The sequence below is a fragment of the Rana temporaria genome, chromosome 6, assembly GCF_905171775.1.
Source record: "Rana temporaria chromosome 6, aRanTem1.1, whole genome shotgun sequence".
In the NCBI taxonomy this organism is placed as follows: Eukaryota; Metazoa; Chordata; class Amphibia; order Anura; family Ranidae; genus Rana; species Rana temporaria.
The window spans coordinates 199,428,610-199,449,426 of NC_053494.1; the positions used below are offsets into that span (position 1 = coordinate 199,428,610).

The window sequence follows — 20,817 nt, forward strand, 5'->3', positions numbered from 1 at the left end:
TTATTGATCAATAGGTATCTACTGGAGCTAGAGAGGGGCCACATCAGGAAGGTTGGCTACCCTGGCTATGCTCCATACAAAATAGGTCACAACTTGTTGAGAGCCCATGCCAGAGTCTACCATACTTATGATGATAATTTTTGGGGAAACCAACATGGTGTGATCTCATTAAGCCTCAACAAAAACTGGGTGGTACCCAAGGACCAAACAGGACATTCAAGTTCCAATTGCTTTGATGGACACTCTTATTGGTCAATAGGTATCTTCTGGAGCTTTAAATGCAAATTTTTCATGCTTTATTGGAGTATACAGTAGACATGTGCAGACTGGAATATTTCGTTTCGTTTTTTCGTTTTCGTTTGGAAAATAAATTTATTTAGTTACTCCCGAAAATCGTTTTGATTTATTTCGTTTTTCGTTGGGGAATAGCTTTCGTCCGAAAATCCAATAATACTTGGTTTCTGTCGAATGGTCGAATATTCGACGGAACGTCGAATATTTTTGGTTTCTGTTGATTGTTCAAACGAATCGAATCGTACATTTCTGTTCGAATTTTCCGCCTACAAGAATTCTAATGTTGTATGACTAGTAATAATGTCGAATCTATTCTCTATAATGTCGAATCTATTTTCTCATAAATCGAAATCTATTCTCTGTAATGTCGAATCTATTATTTCTATAGTGTCAAATCTTTTCTCTATAATGTCGGATCTTTTCTCTATGATGTCGAATCTTTTCCCTATAATGTCGAATCTCTCTATATCGAATTTTTACCGCAACGAAAACGAAAATAAAGCATTTTTTATGTCGGATCTTTCGGTTTTCGTTTCTTGCACTTTCGTTATCGTTTGTTAAAACGATATCGAAAAAAACAGATTTTCGGACGAAAATGCATACTAACGAAAACGAATGCACATGTCTAGTATACAGTTGATACAATAAGTACTTTTTTACCCTGTCTTACATATTTTTACATATTGTGACCGTTGTGCCTCTTTATTCTACTTGCAGCATTCAATTCTGACGGTGTAGTTATAAGATCCTACATAGTCCGGTCCCTCTTGGATGGCTTCGAGGGCCCTGAGGGATACAGCCAGAGGTTTGGCTTACATCATGTTGATTTCCAAAACCCAAATAGACAACGTACCCCAAAAGCATCTGCCTATTCATACGCCTCAATTATTGCAAACAATGGCTTTCCTAGCTTAAAAGCTGACAAAAAGTTTCCAAGTGAAAAGTGGCTGCAGTCTGAAAAATTGGCTCCCCAGCCAGCGTCGGAGGTTCCTTCAAAAGCAAAAGTTGTGTGGGAGAAGTTTTCAGGGCAGACAGCCTTTGAAAGAGACATGTATCATTTTTCAGCTGTTCCAGGAGATTTTAAATGGGGGGTTTCAACGTCAGCCTACCAGGTGGAAGGAGCATGGAATGAAGATGGAAAGGGGCCCAGTATTTGGGACACATTTACACATGTACCTGGAAATACATTTGCAAATGACAATGGGGACATAACATCTGACAGTTACCACCAGCTAGATGCAGACTTGTACATGCTTAGAGGCTTAGGAGTGAACAGTTACCGTTTCTCCATCTCCTGGTCTAGAATATTTCCAACTGGACAAGGCACGCCCAATGACAAAGGTGTTGACTACTACAACAGACTCATTAATGGTCTACGAGCAAGTAACATTTCTCCAATGGTGACCCTCTACCACTTTGATCTTCCCCAAGCTCTCCAAGATTTGGGTGGCTGGGAGAATGACGCTGTGATTGAAGCCTTCAATGACTATGCTGACTTTTGCTTTAGGACATTTGGAGATAGGGTCAAGTTCTGGATGACATTCCACCAACCCTACACCATTGCAACAGCTGGGTATGGGACTGGTATACACCCACCTGCAGTAAAAGACCCTGGCTATGCTCCATACAGAATAGGTCACAACTTGTTGAGAGCCCACGCCAAAGTCTACCATACTTATGATGATAATTATCGAGGAAGCCAACAAGGTGTGATCTCATTAAGCCTCAACACAAACTGGGCGGAACCCAATGACCGAACAGACCCAAAGGACATTGAAGCTGCTGACCGTTACCTGCAGTTCGCACTGGGGTGGTTTGCTCATCCCATCTTCATAAACGGTGATTACCCTGAGGCCATGAAATGGCAAGTCTCCAACAAGAGTGAGCTACAGGGTCTTTCATCCTCCAGACTTCCAACTTTTACAGATGAAGAGAAGACCTATATCCAGGGCACAGCTGATGTTTTCTGTATTAACATCTACACCACCAAAATAGTTCAACAGAAAATTCTCAGCCCGCACCCCCCATCTTTCAGTACTGATATTGACATTGTAGAAAGATTCGATGATAGTTGGCCTACCACAGCCTTTTTTGATGTTTACAGGGCAGTAGCTTGGGGAATGAGAAGGCTGCTTAATTGGGTTAAAGAAGAGTACGGAGATGTTCCAATCTATGTCACTGAAAGTGGACTTTCAATGGACAGTAACCCAGATTTTGATGACATTGCCCGAATAGAATATTACAAGACCTACGTTGATGAAGCCATGAAAGGTCTGTAAACTGAACGTCTGTCTATCTATCTCTATCTCTATCTATCGTTATGTAGGCTGCCACTGATGACTTCCCTTTGAAAATTGTCTTGTCATTTTGGTCTGCTGGCTTTACTACTTTCCAAGTCATAGGGATTGATTTACTAAAACTGGAGAGTACAAAATCTGGTGCAGCTCTGCATAGAAATCAGTCAGCTTCCATGTTTTCTGCCAAAGCTTAAAGGGGTTGTAAAGGTTTGTTTTTTATTTTCTAAATAGGTTCCTTTAAAGGGATTATAAAGGATTTTTTTTTATCTTAATAGCTTTCTTTACCTTAATGCAGTGCTGTTTTCATGTCCTCATTGTTCGTTTTTGCTCTCAAGTTGCTGTAATTCTTCTCTGATCTCCACACTTCCTGGTTGTCTGTTTCCTGATAACCACAGTACTGGGAGCTTTCTCTCTGTGGTCACTAATCAAGGAGGTGTGATTACTGTGTCTAAAACCCCACAGCACCAATCAGTTTTGTTTTCCAAACCATCACTGCCCTGTATTGGCTCTGTGGCTCTGTACAGCACAGAAGCAGGAAACAACATGCAAAAACGAAACTAGAAACTGCAGGCACATTATATGATTGATTTTTATCTATTTTTAATAATTTTTTAAAAGGAATCAGTTAACTATTATGTCTCTATACCCTATAAACAGTCATTTCAGTTTTCCTTTACAACTTCTTTAAGCTAGTGCATTGTTTGTTCACTTATCTTTTCCTTTGATTTCCCTTCTAAATGTTTTTTTTCTTTGTCCGTATTTCTCACTTCCTGTTTCTCCTCAGTAAGCTGTTCAGTAAGCTGTTCTGGTTGACTTTCCACCGCTCGGATGATGGTGGCAAGTTTACTGAGGAGAAACAGGAATTGAGAAATTCAGACAAAGAAAAAAAACATTTAGAAGGGAAATGGAAGGGAAAGGTAAGTGAACCAACAATGCACTAGCGTAAAGGAACCTATTTAGAAAATAAAAAACAAATCCAAAGCAATTGTATATATAAGCAAATTTCCCCATAAGAAATAATGGAAACTCAAAGGATTCACTCTACAACCATTTATTCATAGGTCCTTCTGTTTATAGTCCATATAAAAAGATTATAGCAATGTGATAGATTGTAAAACCATAAAATGTCCATCCACACATGGAAGCCTCCAAAGGGGATTAAAAGCAAAATCCTGCAGGGGCTACAGAGTATAAAAGAGAAGAGAGGCGCCTCTAATGGGTTCATTTACAAAAACTTGAGAGTGCAAAATCTGTTGCAGCTCTGTATAGAAACCAATCAGCTTCCAGTTTTTTTTTTATCAAACCTTAATTGAACAAGTTGAAGTTAGAAGCTGATTGGCTACTATGCACAGCTGCACCAAATTTTGCACTCTCCAGTTTTAGTAAATCAACCCCTAAGTGTAGCAATATGTTTCTGGGTACGATTTGAGATGCGATTTCACATGTCAAATCGCATCTCAAATCGGCGGCATTTGCCGGCAATTGTCGGCAATGGCACCGTCCTAATCGGTGCGACACCGCATCTGCGGCGCTGCACCGATTTCAAAAAGTATTTCCTGTACTACTTTTTGCGATTTCAGGCCGCGATTTACATTGAACCCTGCACCGATGTCTCTTAAATCGCGGCCGAAATCGCGGCAAAACCGCAGCCGCGAAATCGCGGTAAAATTGCGATTTTTACCGCGATTTTGAATTCGCAGCAGTGTGAACCTAGGCCAAATGTTGTACCTTGATTAAATGTAACCATATTGCTACACTTATAGGCCCATCTTCTCTTTTATACTTGGTTGACATGACGCTACTTGTATATCAAGACATCACTTGTATATTAAGTCAAAATGTATTTTAAAATGTAGCTTGTCTTGCAAAACACTCTCAAACCAAGTTACTCTCAAACCAAGGTTTTACTGCATAGTGAAAACAAACGATTGTACCGATTGTTGATTGTACTGGAGGATGTTCCTATAAAACTATAAAATTTGATTTTTCTTTTTTTTTCTTTTTTTTGAAGCTTACAGCATAGATAGTGTCAATCTAAAGGGTTACTGTGCGTGGTCCCTAATGGACACCTTTGAGTGGGAACAAGGATACCGACTCCGGTATGGACTTCATCATGTGGATTTCAATAATCCCAATCGCCCAAGGACAGCCAAGCGCACAGCCATTTATTACACTGAGGTGATACGCAACAATGGAATACTACAGTCTAGAGATGATGAATTCCTGTATGATGAATTTCGCCCTGACTTCGCTTGGGGTGTGGCCTCCTCTTCTTATCAGGTACAGTAATGGTGCTTTTCTGGATAGTTTCCCTGACAGGCATAAGCATATATTTTCCTGTGAAACTGCAATAACCTGTAGTGACTGATCAGATGTGGGGTTACTGTAGCCATTTTAGTTAAAGATTCATTTTGACTGGTTGCTGCAGATTGCTAAACATTGAAAATTACTAACTGCCTACTTGACATGGAACTCTGGCCAAAGCTATTCCTTTTCAAAGATTACAATTAATTGTGTTGAGTTTCAAAGGTAAAATAATTTCAGTGACTAAAAACGAAATCCGTGATAGCTGCACTCGTGGTGCGCTATACAGATAAAGTCCTAGTGCATCAATAATCAAATGAAAACAAATAAAGTGTTTAAACAAGCCGAATTCATGCAAGATAGATAATTTCAAAACCATCCAAAAATAATTAATATAGAAATAAGTGCACAGTACAAAACAGTCCATATGCGTGACGCCCAAATCCAAAGATGCTGCGTGTATATACACCTCCCTCACAAGCTGCTTATCGACAGGTAAGACCCCAAAGATGGAGATCTGGCTACACTTTTAGAGAGAAATCCCACTGGGATCGATGGCAAAGTCCCAGGCTCAGGAACAATGCTTTCAAAAGTAACGTAACTCCTGTACCCCTGGATGACGTCCTACCGGATGAAACACGTTGGGTGGAGCAACAGCGGTAACATAATAACACCCGTCAGGGTGCTGACTGCACTAATCTGGTTTACATGCTGTTTTTGACCTGGTTTTGTGAGTAGCTTTTTATCTAAATAAATGCTGGTATTTTATATTGCTACACTATAGGGTTGAAAGGGGAAAAAAGCTGTGCCCTTTGCAAAGTGCAGTAGCACTCTCCATGTGCAGTTGCTCCAGGGCAATTGAAGTATAAATGTAGAGAAGCGACTCATAGGGGTTGATTTACTAAAGGGAAATCCACTCTGCACTACAAGTGCACTTGTAAGTCAGTCACTGTAGATCTGAGGGGAAGCTCTGCTAATTTTATCATCCAATCGTGAAACGTGTACAAGCAAAAATGCTGTTTTTTATTTTCCTTGCATGTCCCCCTCTGATCTACAGTGACTGCAATTGAAAGTACACTTGTAGTGCAGAGTGGATTTGCCTATCGTAAATAACCCCCATAGAGGTTGATTTACTGAAGGAAATTTGGCTGTGCACTGTGCAAAGTGGAGTTGCACCAGAGCTTAGTAAATGGGGTAAAGCTTCACTTTGTAAAGAATACCCAATCACGTTCAAGGAAAATTAAAAAAAAACAGCATTTTTGCTTGCACATGATTGGATGTTGGAAGTCAGCAGAGCTTCTGCTCATTTACTAAGCTCTGGAGCAGCTGCACTTTTTTTTCCTTGCATGCTCTCCATTTTTGGCCCTTTCCTCCATTCAGTTGGGGTAGGTGTTAAGCACATCATGAAAAATGTGTCTCAGTTGCTTTAGAACTCTAGAAACGAGCAGGGACCAGGTCTATGTGACAGCAGGAGGGGTCCCAGTACCTAAAAGACCCACATCATGTGTAAATGCTCCCCTTTTTATCCAAACTCCTTGAACATCTAGTCTACAACCAACTGAGCGTCCACCTTGCTGATAAGAACCTTCTTGATCCCCTTCAGTCTGGATTTCGTCCTCAACATTCCACAGAGACTGCTCTCCTAAAACTAACAAACGATATTCTAACGCCCAAAACCAAGGGACACTATTCTGTACTCCTACTCCTGGACCACTCTGCTGCCTTTGATACGGTTGACCACCCCCTCCTCCTCAAAAAACTCAACACCTTTGGTCTCCGTGACTGTACTCTTCGCTGGTTCTCTACCTACTTATACAACCACACCTTTAGCGTTACTTACAACTCTACTTCCTCCTCTCCTTTCTCTGTTGGGGTCCCCCAAGGTTCTGTTCTTGGACCTCTCCTATTTTCAATCTACACCTCCCCCCTTGGTCAGCCTCCCGCGGCTTCCAATACCACTTCTATACTGACGACACCCAAATCCATTTCTCTGCCCTTCAACTCACTCCCTCACTCCCTAATTCTCCTCACGTATCACTAATTTACTATCAGATATATCAGTTTGGATGTCACGCCACTTCCTCAAACTTTTTTTTTTGTTTTTTTTTCACTTCCTCAAACTTAATCTATCCAAGACGGAACTTATAATTTTTCCTCCCCCATGTGCCTCTTCCCCTGATCTCTCTGTCAAAATTGATGTCACATCTATCAGCCCCATCCCTGCATGCCAAGGTCCTAGGAGTAGTCCTGGACTCTGAACTCTCCTTTAAGCCTCACGTCCAATCACTGTCTAAATCTTGCCGCCTCCACCTCCGCAACATCTCCAAAATACGCCCCTTTCTAACCAATGACACAACAAAACTCTTAATTCACTCCATGGTCATCTCTCGCCTCGATTACTGCAACTCCCTCCACATTGGCTTACCTCTGCATACTCTATCCCCCCTTCGGTCCATCATGAATGCTGCTGCCAGACTCATCCACCTTACCAACCACTCTGTGTCTGCTGTCAATCCCTCCACTGGCTTCCACTCACCCAACAAATTAAATTCAAAATACTAACAACTACCTACAAAGCCACCCACAACTCTGCCCCCAGCTACATCACTGACCTAGTCTAAATACCAACCTAATCGTTCTCTTCGTTCTTCTCAAGACCTCCTGCTCTCTAGCTCTCTCATCACCTGCACCCATGCTCGTCTCCAAGACTTTTCCAGAGCCTCTCCAAGCCTATGGAATTCCTTACCCCAATCTGTCTGTCCATCTCCTTCTCTATTAGCTTTTAGAGGATCCCTGAAAACCCTCCTCTTCAGAGAAGCCCATCCTACCCACACCTAACAACTGTATTTTAATTTTGTCCATCTAATCATCCCCCACAGCTACTACCCTTTGTTCCACTTGACCCTCCCTTCTAGACTGTAAGCTCTAACGAGCAGGGCCCTCTGATCCCTCCTGTATTGAACTGTATTGTGACTGTACTGTCTTCCCTGATGGTGTAAAGCGCTGCGCAAATTGTTGGCGCTATATAAATCCTGTATAATGATAATAATAATAAATGGTCCACTTAAAGTAACAAAGGGTTGTTGTGCAGTTGGACAGTTTTCACAAATGGCTCATCCACCATTTTCGGACCACTCTTATTATTTTTTATATATCATTAAATCATTCGTTCACATCTCAACATGTACCCAGGAATGTATTGTGCCCTAACCCATCTCCTTTCTGATCTGTAGATTGAGGGAGCCTGGAGAGCAGACGGGAAAGGGATTAGCATCTGGGACCAATTCTCACACACAGAGTCAAAGATTGTAGATGGAGGAACTGGAGATGTAGCGTGCAGCAGTTATTACCGCATTGATGAAGATGTAGAGATGCTGAAGAGTCTGAAGGTCACCCACTACCGCTTCTCCATCTCCTGGCCGAGAGTTCTCCCAGACGGTACAAAAAACTTTGTGAATGAACCAGGGATCAATTACTACAGTCGTCTGATTGATACCTTATTGAATGCCGGTATTACTCCCCAGGTAAGCCAAACATTTTTGTTTCCAATGTAGACCAAAGTACCATATTTTCTGGCATATAAGACGACTTTCTAACCCCTGAAATTCTTCTTCAAAGTTGGGGGTCGTCTTATACGCCGGTAACCTAATGCTTACCTTATCCGGGACCGTGACATGCAGATCGCGGCCGTCCTTTTTTGAAAAGCCGCGCCCCTCTTTCTGCTGTTCCGTGATATGCCGAACACTCCGCTTCCCAGGAGACACTGTGTTTAGTGTTCCGCCTATCACGGAAGCCCTCTCGTCCGAGACCGAGGACGAGAGGGCATCCGTGATAGGCGGAACACTAAACACAGTGTCCCCTGGGAAGCGGAGTGTTCGGCCTATCACGGAACACTAGAAAGAGGGGCGCGGTTTTTGAAAAATGGACGGACGCGGTCTGCATGTCACGGATAAGGTAAGCAGTGACACACTGAGGCATGTTATTGGGCACAGTGAGGCATGTAGTGGCGCACAGTGAAGCATGTAATTGGGCACAGTGATGCATGTAATTGGGCACAGTGATGCATGTAATGGTGCACAGTCTGGCATGTAATGGCACAGTGAGGTGAGGCGAGGCATGACTAGTCGGAAGGGGGTCGTCTTATACAGTGAGTATATCCCAAAACCAACATTTTAGCTGGAAAATTAGGGGGTCGTCTTATACGCCCAGTTGTCTTATACGCCGGCAAATACGGGTAACTGCTCAACTAGGAGATACTCTTGCACTTTAAAGCCCCGTACACACGGTTGGAATTCCAGACAGAAAAAGTCAGATGGTAGCTTTTGGTCTGGAATTCCGACAGAAATAGATTGAGAGCGTGTTCTCAATTTTCCCGTCAAGAATTTCCGATGGAAATCCCGATCGTGTGTACGAGGCTTAACTCCAGTCTTCAAAGTCCAACATTTTTTCCTTTTCAATAAAGAGGACACTGATGACCACAAGTTAGCTGAAGCCTTTTCTTAGTTTTTTTAGTGCAATACATAACGTGCAAATGTACGTATAAGACAAACAGCAAACAAACTTACAGTTTCTGCATTTTTCCCACGCAGGGGTGAATAAGTCACAAGGAGTAATATATGGTAAAACAGGGTAGCTTAGCCAACTGTATCTCACCTATAACGGATTTACCAGTATCAAGACCTGTGTACCACCAACCGGAGTGTCCCTATCAACTACTTACAACCACAAAACCAAAACACAGTTGATATTCCAGCTAATAGAGAGTGTAGGTGGGGTTGCCGGTAAAAGTTGTTAGTTATCCACCTACATGGATGGTTCTGAAAGCCATTTGGGCCAAATTTTTTCATATTTCTTGGGGCAACCTCTGTGAAGGTGTCTCTATGTGTCTCTATAATAAGGAAGAGTGCCATTAACTAAACATTTCCATGCAGTAAGCGGTGAGGATGCCTGCTTCTTCCAGTGTAGTGTGATGGCACTCCTGGCATAGAATAGTAAAAGACCAATCAGAGTCCTGTCTACCAACCTAGGGGCTACGTCCTCCACCAGGCCAAGCAGGCAAACCTTTGGAGAGGGGATTATGGAAGTACCGGCAATGAGATTGATCACCGTAAGCTGGATAGAACCTTTGACTGCTACCTTGGTGGCTCTTGTGACCTCGGATAAGGTCATTTTGGCTCAAAATATAACTTTAATCCATCCCTTCAGCCTTGCTCAGATAGGTAAATATTCTGCATCAGGCTTCCACTGGTGCTGGTGCTGATCACATGACCAAGAGCTTAGGTGTTTGGTCATGTGGTTTCTGCTGAAGATGAGGATCAGCCAATCGGAACATTTATCCTCCCTTTCAGCAGAATCTTCAAACTAAAGGCCTAGGCTTTAATCAAGAGACAAGTACTGAAGGGAGCCTCGAACATCATTTTCTCCATGAATCCTAAGTATTTAATGCCTTCTGTTACTCAATTCATCTGTCTGTTTATAATAGCTTCAATATAACATATGTCTACGTTGTAGTTTAAATTTAATAGTAATCTATATGTTCATAGGTAGCAGAAGGCACCATCTGCCAACTATCTTTCTCAAGAGAAAGCTAGTGATTGACCAAAATAGATCTTGTGGCCTGATTGCTTGCCTTTCCTCAAGGTCGGGGGCCTCTGAACTTTCTGAAGAAAGGGCCAGTTTATTGTCCTTCAGACTTTAGAGGAGCCGGATTTTGGTTGGCGGGAGTGGAAATATTCCTAGCATCAGTGGGAGAAAACATTTTCACATTTGGTATTAGTGGGAGGAATAGTGCTCCACCATTGGTATCATAGGAAGGAATAGTGCCCCATTATCGGTGGTGTCGGTGGGACAAATGGTGCCCCATTATTGGTTCTCAGTTGGCAGAATTGTGTCTTGTATCAGTAGAAGGAATAGTGCCCCAAGGGCCAAATAAAAACAAGCATAGGGCCACATCTTGCCCCAGGGCCGCAGTTTGGAGACCACTGCTCTAGGTATTTATGGAAATAAGTATTTCTGGAAGCTGCTCACTTCTGAGACATTGGGGTTGATTTAATAAAGGCAAAAAACCTGTTCACTTTGCAAAGTGCAGTTGCGCCAAAGCTTAGTAAATGAGGTAAAGCTTCACTTGCAAAGAATACCCAATCACAAGCAAGGAAACAAAAAAAACAGCATTTTTGCTTGCACATGATTGGATGATGGAAGTCAACAGAGGTTCTGTTCATTTACTAAGATCTGGAGCAGGGGCTCTTGCAGAGTGGAACTGCACTTTTCAAAGTGCAAAGTTTATTTGCCTTTTGTAAATCAACCTCATTGTTACAAGACTGCACAGCCTAATGGAAGAGATTGCTTATTCCAACTCAACGTTTGCAATGTCCTATCACCATCTAGCTCGCTTTATCAATACTTGGCAGTAAAACAAATATATCTTTACATCCAGGTGACAATGTATCATTGGGACCTGCCACAAGCTCTGCAGAATGTAGGTGGCTGGGAAAATGAAACTATAGTGGAGAGATTTAGAGACTACTCGGAAGTGCTGTTCCAGAGACTGGGGGACAGAGTGAAGTTCTGGATCACCCTCAACGAGCCATATATCATTGCCTATCTCGGATACGGAGAAGGCTCATTTGCACCCGGTAAGGGTTATGAAATTACATACCGTAATTCACTGGATTTATTAATTATTATGCATGGCCGGCCCATTGGGCCCAGGCAGCACTTTGAGAGGGGCAGCAAATTAAACCACGGCCGCCTCTCCTTCTCTTCTATTTTCCCAGCAGTTTTGTGTATCATGATGACAATTGTCCCCCAGGCCACTCCACCTGCCCCAATACTACCCTGGTCCGCCCCTATTAGGGTGACCATATTTCCAAACTGCCATTCAGGGACACCCCCCCGCTTTCATATACCTTTTTTTTGTGACCCCATAGATTTCACTGGTTCATCCTGGGACTTCACTGGTGAGGGGGGGGGGGCACACATATTCAGCTCTGAGGGGTTCATGGTGGGACCTGTAGTCCTTCACGTTTGGGGGTCACATCCCCCCAAAAGTAAAGGACTACAAGTCCCAGCATGAACTCCTGAGATCTAATGCCCCGTACACACCATCACTTTATGTGATGAAAAAAAACGACACTTTCTGTGAAGTAAAAAATGACGTTTTTGAAACTTCAATTTTCAAAGACGAAGTTGCATACACACCATCGTTTTCTCACAATGATCTTGCAAAGTCAGGTTACGTTCCACCACGTTTTACCATTGAAGCTAGCTTCTGGGCATGCGTAGATGAAAAAACGTCTTAGAAAACGACGTTTTTTGCTACACACGGTCAATTTCTGTGAGGTAAAAAGTGCACTTTTGAAAAACGACACATAAAATTGAAGCATGCTTCAATTTTTTTCTGTCGTTTTTTAGAAGACATAAAACGACGTTTTTGCCCACACACGGTCAATTAAATTGACGTTTTTGAAAATGACGTTTTTTTCCATCGCAGAAAGTGATGGTGTGTACGCGGCATTAGGGTGTGATCCCATAGATTTCACAGGTTTATGCTGGGACCTGTAGTTCTTCACTATTTAGGGGGTGGGGGGTCTTGCATCTTCAGCTCTGGGGGGGGGGGGGGGGTCATGCTGGGACCTGTAGTCCTTAACTTCGGGGAGGTCACACACCCCCAAAGTAAAGGACTACCAATCCCAGCATGAACCCCTGATATCTAAAGATGTGACCCCCCAAATTTGAAACTCCCAGCATGAACCCATGAAATCTAAGGGTGTGATCCCATAGATTTCACAGATCTATGCTGGGACCTGTAGTTCTTCACTTTTTGGGGGGGTGTCACATCTTAAGCTCTGAGGGGTTCATGCTAAGACCTGTGTCAGTTACATTCCGGGACACTGTATTGTCCCAGTGTGAAGGTGCCCGGGACAGACCTGCAGAATGCGGGACTGTCCCGGGCAATCCGGGACACGTGGTCACCCTAGCCCCTATACTGCCCTAGACTGTCTATTTACTACCCTAGCCTGTCCATATACTATACTAACCTTCCCCTATACTGCCTTAGCCTGTCTATATAATACCCTAGCCTGTCCCTATGCTGCCTTAACCTGTCTATAAACTACTCTAGCCTGTCTATAAACTACTCTAGCCTGTCTATAAACTACCCTAGCCTACCCCTATACTGCCTTAGCCTGTCTACAGTAAAATCGACCTTAGCCTGCCCCTATACTGCCTTAGCCTGTTTATATAATACCCCAGCCTGTCCCTATGCTGCCTTAGCCTGTCTATAAACTACTCTAGCCTGTCTATAAACTACCCTAGCCTGCCCCTATACTGCCTTAGCCTGTCTACAGTATAAACTACCCTAGCCTGCCCCTATACTGTCTTAGCCTGTCGATATACTACCCTAGCCTGCCTCTATACTACCCTAGAACGTCCCTATACTGCCCTAGCCTGCCCCTTTGAATTGAACATAACGGGTTGTTATACAATTTTGCATATAGACAAGGTGCTGTTGCATGCAAATTTGACTTTATGATAAATTGAATTTTCATTATCATGATATAAAATAATGGATGTGTGGGCCTTTTGGTGGGCGTGATTTTTCTTTTTTTGGGAGAGGGGACATCATTTCATTCTTGACCCAGGCAACACAATGTCTTGGGCCAGCCCTGAATCTATGGAATATACAGTCTATTTGCCTTTAGTAAATCAACCCCCCAGTGACAGTGGTTCCATTGATAAGCATAGAGGGTAAATCTCCCCATCGGGAACACAGACCACAATGAAAAAATAAAAAACAGGTATCATAACCCTTGACCACTCTATCCAAAGCTAAACTTTTGCCATTGGTTAAACTTGTATAAAATGACACATGCGCTTTGAGGTGACCTTGTTGATCAGTAATGTTCTCTTTCCATTACCAGGAATTTACTCCCCCGGTGTTTCGGTGTATGTGGCAGGACACAACTTGATAAAGGCTCATGCTGAGGCCTGGCACTTGTACAATGACAAATACAGAGCCACACAGGGGGGACAAATCGCCATCACCATCAACTGTGACTGGGCCGAACCCATCAACCCATACAAGCAGGAAGATGTGGATGCGGCACGAAGATACTTGCTGGTACGTTGTATCTGTTTGAAAAATAAAGTGGTATCAAACCCAAAACCCCAAATTTCATATATTGCAGCTTAACCCTCCTAGCGGTATTCCTGAGTCTGGCTCGGGGTAAGATTATTATACCAAGAGCGGTATCCCTGAGTCAGACTCGGGCTCGCCTCGCTGCAGCCCGAGACAAAGTTACTTACCTTGTCCCTGGATCCTGCAAAGCCGCCGCGCTGTGTGAGCGAGCGGGTTCTCGCTCGATTCACAGTGCCCGTGTGCCGCCGATCTCCGTTCCCTGCGACGTTACGACGCACGGGGGCGGAGAACGGCCCCAAATACAAAAAAGTAAACAAACACCTTACATACAGTATACTGTAATCTTATAGATTACAGTACTGTATGTAAAAAATACACACCCCCCTTGTCCCTAGTGGTCTGCGCGGTGTCCTACATATACTTTTATATAATAAAAACTGTTCTTTCTGCCTGGAAACTGGAGATTGTCCATAGCAACCAAAAGTGTCCCTTTATGTCAAAAGTGGTTTTAGAGCAGCTATAAAACAGCGATAATAAATTATAATCACTTGCAGAATTATGCGATAGCGATTTGTGGGGAAATTCGTCATAAAAAAATAAAAGTAATGACAGCGACAATTCTGCAACTGAGTACATTTCAGTGATTTTGAGTTGATCACATTATTGAATAATTTTTATTATAATTATATTATTATTTGTTATAATTATTTATAATTATTTATTATATTATAATTTATAATTTTGTTTTTCAAAATTTTTCATACCCGGGATGCCTACTAGACTCTTGTTTGGTCAGATTTAAGTGAGTTATTCCTAAGAATTACAGGCTTACAGTATAAAACGCCAAATTTCCTTGCAAAATAATGGTACCGCTTTCAGCACCTAAAATCTGAAATAATCATACCGCCAGGGAGGTTAAAAACGGAGCTCTACCCAAAAAGGAAACTCCGCTTATTTGCATCCTTCCCCCCTCCAATGCCACATTTGTCACAAGGGATGAGGGGGGAGCGGGTACCTGGTTTTGACAGGTATCCACTCCCACTTCCAGGTAAAATTCCTGATCTGCAATGTACAACATTTAACCAAAAGACCAAGCTGTCCTGCAGATGTAGCAGTTAGGCTGCATTCATGTCAAAGCTTTCCAGGAACGCAGGTGGAAACGTGCATTTATGATCGTATTTGCAGAAACGTGAAAAAAAACAAAGTGGCAAAATCCACAACTCGCTTACGATGCCATTATTGCGCAAGCAGTCCTGAATTTTTTATTTTTTTTGCACATGTATTGTACGGCAAATCATGTTTGGCTCAGTGCTGTGCACAAATCATGTTGTGCATAGGGCAAGCCCGTTCAAGTGAATGGGCTGCCCTATGCTGTCACGTGACAAATGCACCTAAAAACGCGGTGCATGATGAAGGTGTGAATAGTTTTTTTTTCATGGCTGTCTGTTTTCTTGCCAACTCCTCTGCTTCCACTGCCACATTTAGCACTTTTTGGGAGAGGGGGAGCGGGTACCTGGTTTTAATAGGGTACCCGCTCCCACTTCTGGGTAGGACCGATCTATGAGCATTTCCGGCCCCTCCTCCTTCTCCCCACCCCTGCTGCCTTCTGGGACACACACAAGTCCCAGAAGATGGCGGGACCTTTCATAAAGCGCAGCACGACTCGTGCATGCGGCGTAAGAAACCGTCTGTGAAACCTAAAGGCTTCACTAATGGTTTCCATTACTTACAATGCCGGCACCTGTACCCGAAGCTGATTGATGAATTAGCTTGGGGCGCCGACATCACTGGATCCCTGGCCAGGTATGTGTCTTTATATTAAAAAGTCAGCAGTTACAGTATTTGTAGCTTCTGACAGTTTTAGCTTTATAGAAGGTTCAGTCCTGTGTCTATTGCATTATTTAGATAATAGATTTTTATCAAATAAATTATAGTTCTCTACTTTTTGCCGTAGTTTTTTGCTGGTTGGTTTGCATACCCAATATTCAAAACAGGCGATTACCCTGAAGTCATGAAGACCCAAGTGCGGGAGAGGAGCCTTGCCTTTGGATTGCCTGAAAGTCGGTGAGCATTACATGTTACATGTCACCTGAATACAGTATGCATAGGATTACATGACACATGAGACCAGTATGCATAGGGACCTTTGTTACATGCTACATGACACACGAGACCAGTATGCATAGGGACCTTTGTTACATGCTACATGACACACAAGACCAGTATGCATAGGGACCTTTGTTACATGCTACATGACACATGAGACCAGTATGCATAGGGACCTTTGTTACATGCTACATGACACATGAGACCAGTATGCATATGGACCTTTGTTACATGCTACATGACACATGAGACCAGTATGCATAGGGACCTTTGTTACATGCTACATGACACACGAAACCAGTATGCATAGGGACCTTTGTTACATGCTACATGACACATGAGACCAGTATGCATAGGGACCTTTGTTACATGCTACATGACACATGAGACCAGTATGCATAGGGACCTTTGTTACATGCTACATGATACATGAGACCAGTATGCATAGGGACCTTTGTTACATGCTACATGACACATGAGACCAGTATGCATAGGGACCTTTGTTACATGCTACATGACACATGAGACCAGTATGCATAGGGACCTTTGTTACATGCTACATGACACATGAGACCAGTATGCATAGGGACCTTTGTTACATGCTACATGACACATGAGACCAGTATGCATAGGGACCTTTGTTACATGCTACATGATACATGAGACCAGTATGCATAGGGACCTTTGTTACATGCTACATGACACATGAGACCAGTATGCATAGGGACCTTTGTTACATGCTACATGACACATGAGACCAGTATGCATAGGGACCTTTGTTACATGCTACATGACACATGAGACCAGTATGCATAGGGACCTGTGTTACATGCTACATGACACATGAGACCAGTATGCATAGGGACCTTTGTTACATGCTACATGACACATGAGACCAGTATGCATAGGGACCTTTGTTACATGCTACATGACACATGAGACCAGTATGCATAGGGACCTTTGTTACATGCTACATGACACATTAGACCAGTATGCATAGGGACCTTTGTTACATGCTACATGACACACGAGACCAGTATGCATAGGGACCTTTGTTACATGCTACATGACACATGAGACCAGTATGCATAGGGACCTTTGTTACATGCTACATGACACATGAGACCAGTATGCATAGGGACCTTTGTTACATGCTACATGACACATTAGACCAGTATGCATAGGGACCTTTGTTACATGCTACATGATACATGAGACCAGTATGCATAGGGACCTTTGTTACATGCTACATGACACATGAGACCAGTATGCATAGGGACCTTTGTTACATGCTACATGACACATGAGACCAGTATGCATAGGGACCTTTGTTACATGCTACATGACACATGAGACCAGTATGCTTAGGGACCTTTGTTACATGCTACATGACACATAAGCACAGCATGGAGAGAGACCTCTGTTAACAAATACAAAGATAAGAGTGTCTCTCAAAGCTCCAATGCTTTCAATTGAGTGATATTCCCACATACGGATGGTTGCAGCTACAAAGGGGCCTATTCCACCCGAATAGATAGACAACAAGCAGAAGATAGAAGCGCATTCCAAAGCTGCCCAATTCGAAGACTTCAAAAGCCCCTCTAACGCATTTCACCCACTCCTGGGCTTAGTTGTAGCATTAATGACACATGAGCACAGTAAGCATGGGCTCCTTTGTTACATGTCAGATAACACATGAGTACAGTATATGCAGGGACCTTTGTTACATGACACATGAGTGCAGTATATGCAGGGACCTTTGTTACATGACACATGAGTGCAGTATATGCAGGGACCTTTGTTACATGACACATGAGTACAGTATATGCAGGGACCTTTGTTACATGACACATGAGTGCAGTATATGCAGGGACCTCTGTTACATGACACATGAGTGCAGTATATGCAGGGACCTCTGTTACATGACACATGAGTGCAGTATATGCAGGGACCTCTGTTACATGACACATGAGTACAGTATATGCAGGGACCTTTGTTACATGACACATGAGTGCAGTATATGCAGGGACCTCTGTTACATGACACATGAGTGCAGTATATGCAGGGACCTTTGTTACATGACACATGAGTGCAGTATATGCAGGGACCTCTGTTACATGACACATGAGTGCAGTATATGCAGGGACCTCTGTTACATGACACATGAGTGCAGTATATGCAGGGACCTTTGTTACATGACACATGAGTGCAGTATATGCAGGGACCTCTGTTACATGACACATGAGTGCAGTATATGCAGGGACCTCTGTTACATGACACATGAGTGCAGTATATGCAGGGACCTTTGTTACATGACACATGAGTGCAGTATATGCAGGGACCTTTGTTACATGACACATGAGTGCAGTATATGCAGGGACCTTTGTTACATGACACATGAGTGCAGTATATGCAGGGACCTCTGTTACATGACACATGAGTGCAGTATATGCAGGGACCTTTGTTACATGACACATGAGTGCAGTATATGCAGGGACCTCTGTTACATGACACATGAGTGCAGTATATGCAGGGACCTTTGTTACATGACACATGAGTGCAGTATATGCAGGGACCTTTGTTACATGACACATGAGTACAGTATATGCAGGGACCTTTGTTACATGACACATGAGTGCAGTATATGCAGGGACCTTTGTTACATGACACATGAGTGCAGTATATGCAGGGACCTCTGTTACATGACACATGAGTGCAGTATATGCAGGGACCTTTGTTACATGACACATGAGTGCAGTATATGCAGGGACCTCTGTTACATGACACATGAGTGCAGTATATGCAGGGACCTCTGTTACATGACACATGAGTGCAGTATATGCAGGGACCTTTGTTACATGACACATGAGTGCAGTATATGCAGGGACCTCTGTTACATGACACATGAGTACAGTATATGCAGGGACCTTTGTTACATGACACATGAGTGCAGTATATGCAGGGACCTTTGTTACATGACACATGAGTGCAGTATATGCAGGGACCTTTGTTACATGACACATGAGTGCAGTATATGCAGGGACCTTTGTTACATGACACATGAGTGCAGTATATGCAGGGACCTTTGTTACATGACACATGAGTGCAGTATATGCAGGGACCTTTGTTACATGACACATGAGTGCAGTATATGCAGGGACCTCTGTTACATGACACATGAGTACAGTATATGCAGGGACCTTTGTTACATGACACATGAGTGCAGTATATGCAGGGACCTTTGTTACATGACACATGAGTACAGTATGCACATAGACCATTGTTAAATGACACATGACATTTGAATACAGTATGCACACATGAGCATGAAATGGCTGCTTCATAGTGCACATGTGCGCTGCAGCCTCATTCATTCCTATTGGACAAATGTATTCCAAGCGACCATTTGTGGCAGCAGGTTTTTACATAGGAATGAACTGGGACGTGACCCACATTTGTGCTACTACATGACCATTTTTGGGAGAAAAGCTATGTGGTTCTAAGCTGGGTACCCTGTTTCCCCAAAAATAAGACCTACCCTGATAATAAGACCTAGCGTTATTTTCCAGGAGGGTTGCAATATAACCCCTACCCCGAAAATAAGACCTAGTTTAAAATGCTTTTAAAATCCTATAATCCACTCTATTACAGTATTATATAATGTACAGTGTATAATGTGAGTGTTTCTGTAATATAAATGCGGGGACGAGAGCTCCGCTGGGTCACAGAAGTGTAGAGCGGCGCTATAAAGAAGGTATTTGGCACAATTATATTACAGAAACACACACATTGTACATTATATAATACTGTAATAGTGTGGATTATAAGATTTTACAAGCATTTTAACTCAGTTCACACTGGGGATTCCTGACAGGCAGGGAGGGAGAGGGGGAGAGAAGACAGCACATTACATGGTAAGACCTACCCCGAAAATAAGCCCTACTGTGTCTTTTGTTGCCAAAATTAATATAAGACCCGGGCTTATTTTCGGGGAAACACGGTAGCACCAGGGACATGCAGTCAGGGGAGGCAGGGCCTAAAAAAAAAAAAAAATGATCGACTTCGAGGGTCATAGCTCGGCGACCAGGGGTCACAGAGACCCCAAATTTGGGGGGAAGGCAACTGAAGTCCTACCCAACCACTGGTGAAACGTTCCTCCTATCATCTATGGTTCCAGAGATACATGGGTCCTTGCGCAGCCTGTCAGAAGCTACATACAGAGCAGCCAGTTTAAATACAAGCTGACATATTCTGTTTGCAGCAGACTGAGAGGATGAGCCAAAATTCAGTACTTAACCCCTTCCATACAGGGCATTTTCACCCCCTTCCTGCCCAGACCAATTTTTTTGTTTTCAGCGCTGTTGCACTTTGAATGACAATTGTGTGGTCATGCAACACTGTACCCAAACTAGATCTTTATGTTTTTTTCCTCCCCACAAATAGAGCTTTCGTTTGGTGGTATTTGATCATCTCTGCGGTTTTTATTTTTTGCGCTATAAACAAAAGAAGAGCGACAATTTAAAAAAAAAAAACACAATATTTTTTACTTTTTTATTTAATAAATATCACAATTTTACGTATTCTTCTACATATTTTTGGTAAAAAAAATCGCAATAATCGTATATTGATTGGTTTGCGCAAAAGTTATAGCGTCTACAAAATAGGTGATAGATTTAT

The 20,817-nt window shown here is 42.8% G+C and overlaps 1 protein-coding gene across 1 annotated transcript in view; it reads left to right on the top strand.

Moving 5' to 3' along the window:
• LOC120944146 (lactase-phlorizin hydrolase-like) overlaps positions 1-20,817 on the top strand; it is a 57,299-nt gene that overhangs the window by 19,402 nt on the left and 17,080 nt on the right. The window contains exons 8-13 of the mRNA XM_040358060.1: positions 1,012-2,565; positions 4,603-4,871; positions 8,129-8,419; positions 11,332-11,530; positions 13,817-14,016; positions 15,989-16,098. Of these exons, the coding sequence (XP_040213994.1) occupies positions 1,012-2,565; positions 4,603-4,871; positions 8,129-8,419; positions 11,332-11,530; positions 13,817-14,016; positions 15,989-16,098 (2,623 nt within the window). The remainder of the gene's footprint in view (positions 1-1,011; positions 2,566-4,602; positions 4,872-8,128; positions 8,420-11,331; positions 11,531-13,816; positions 14,017-15,988; positions 16,099-20,817) is intronic.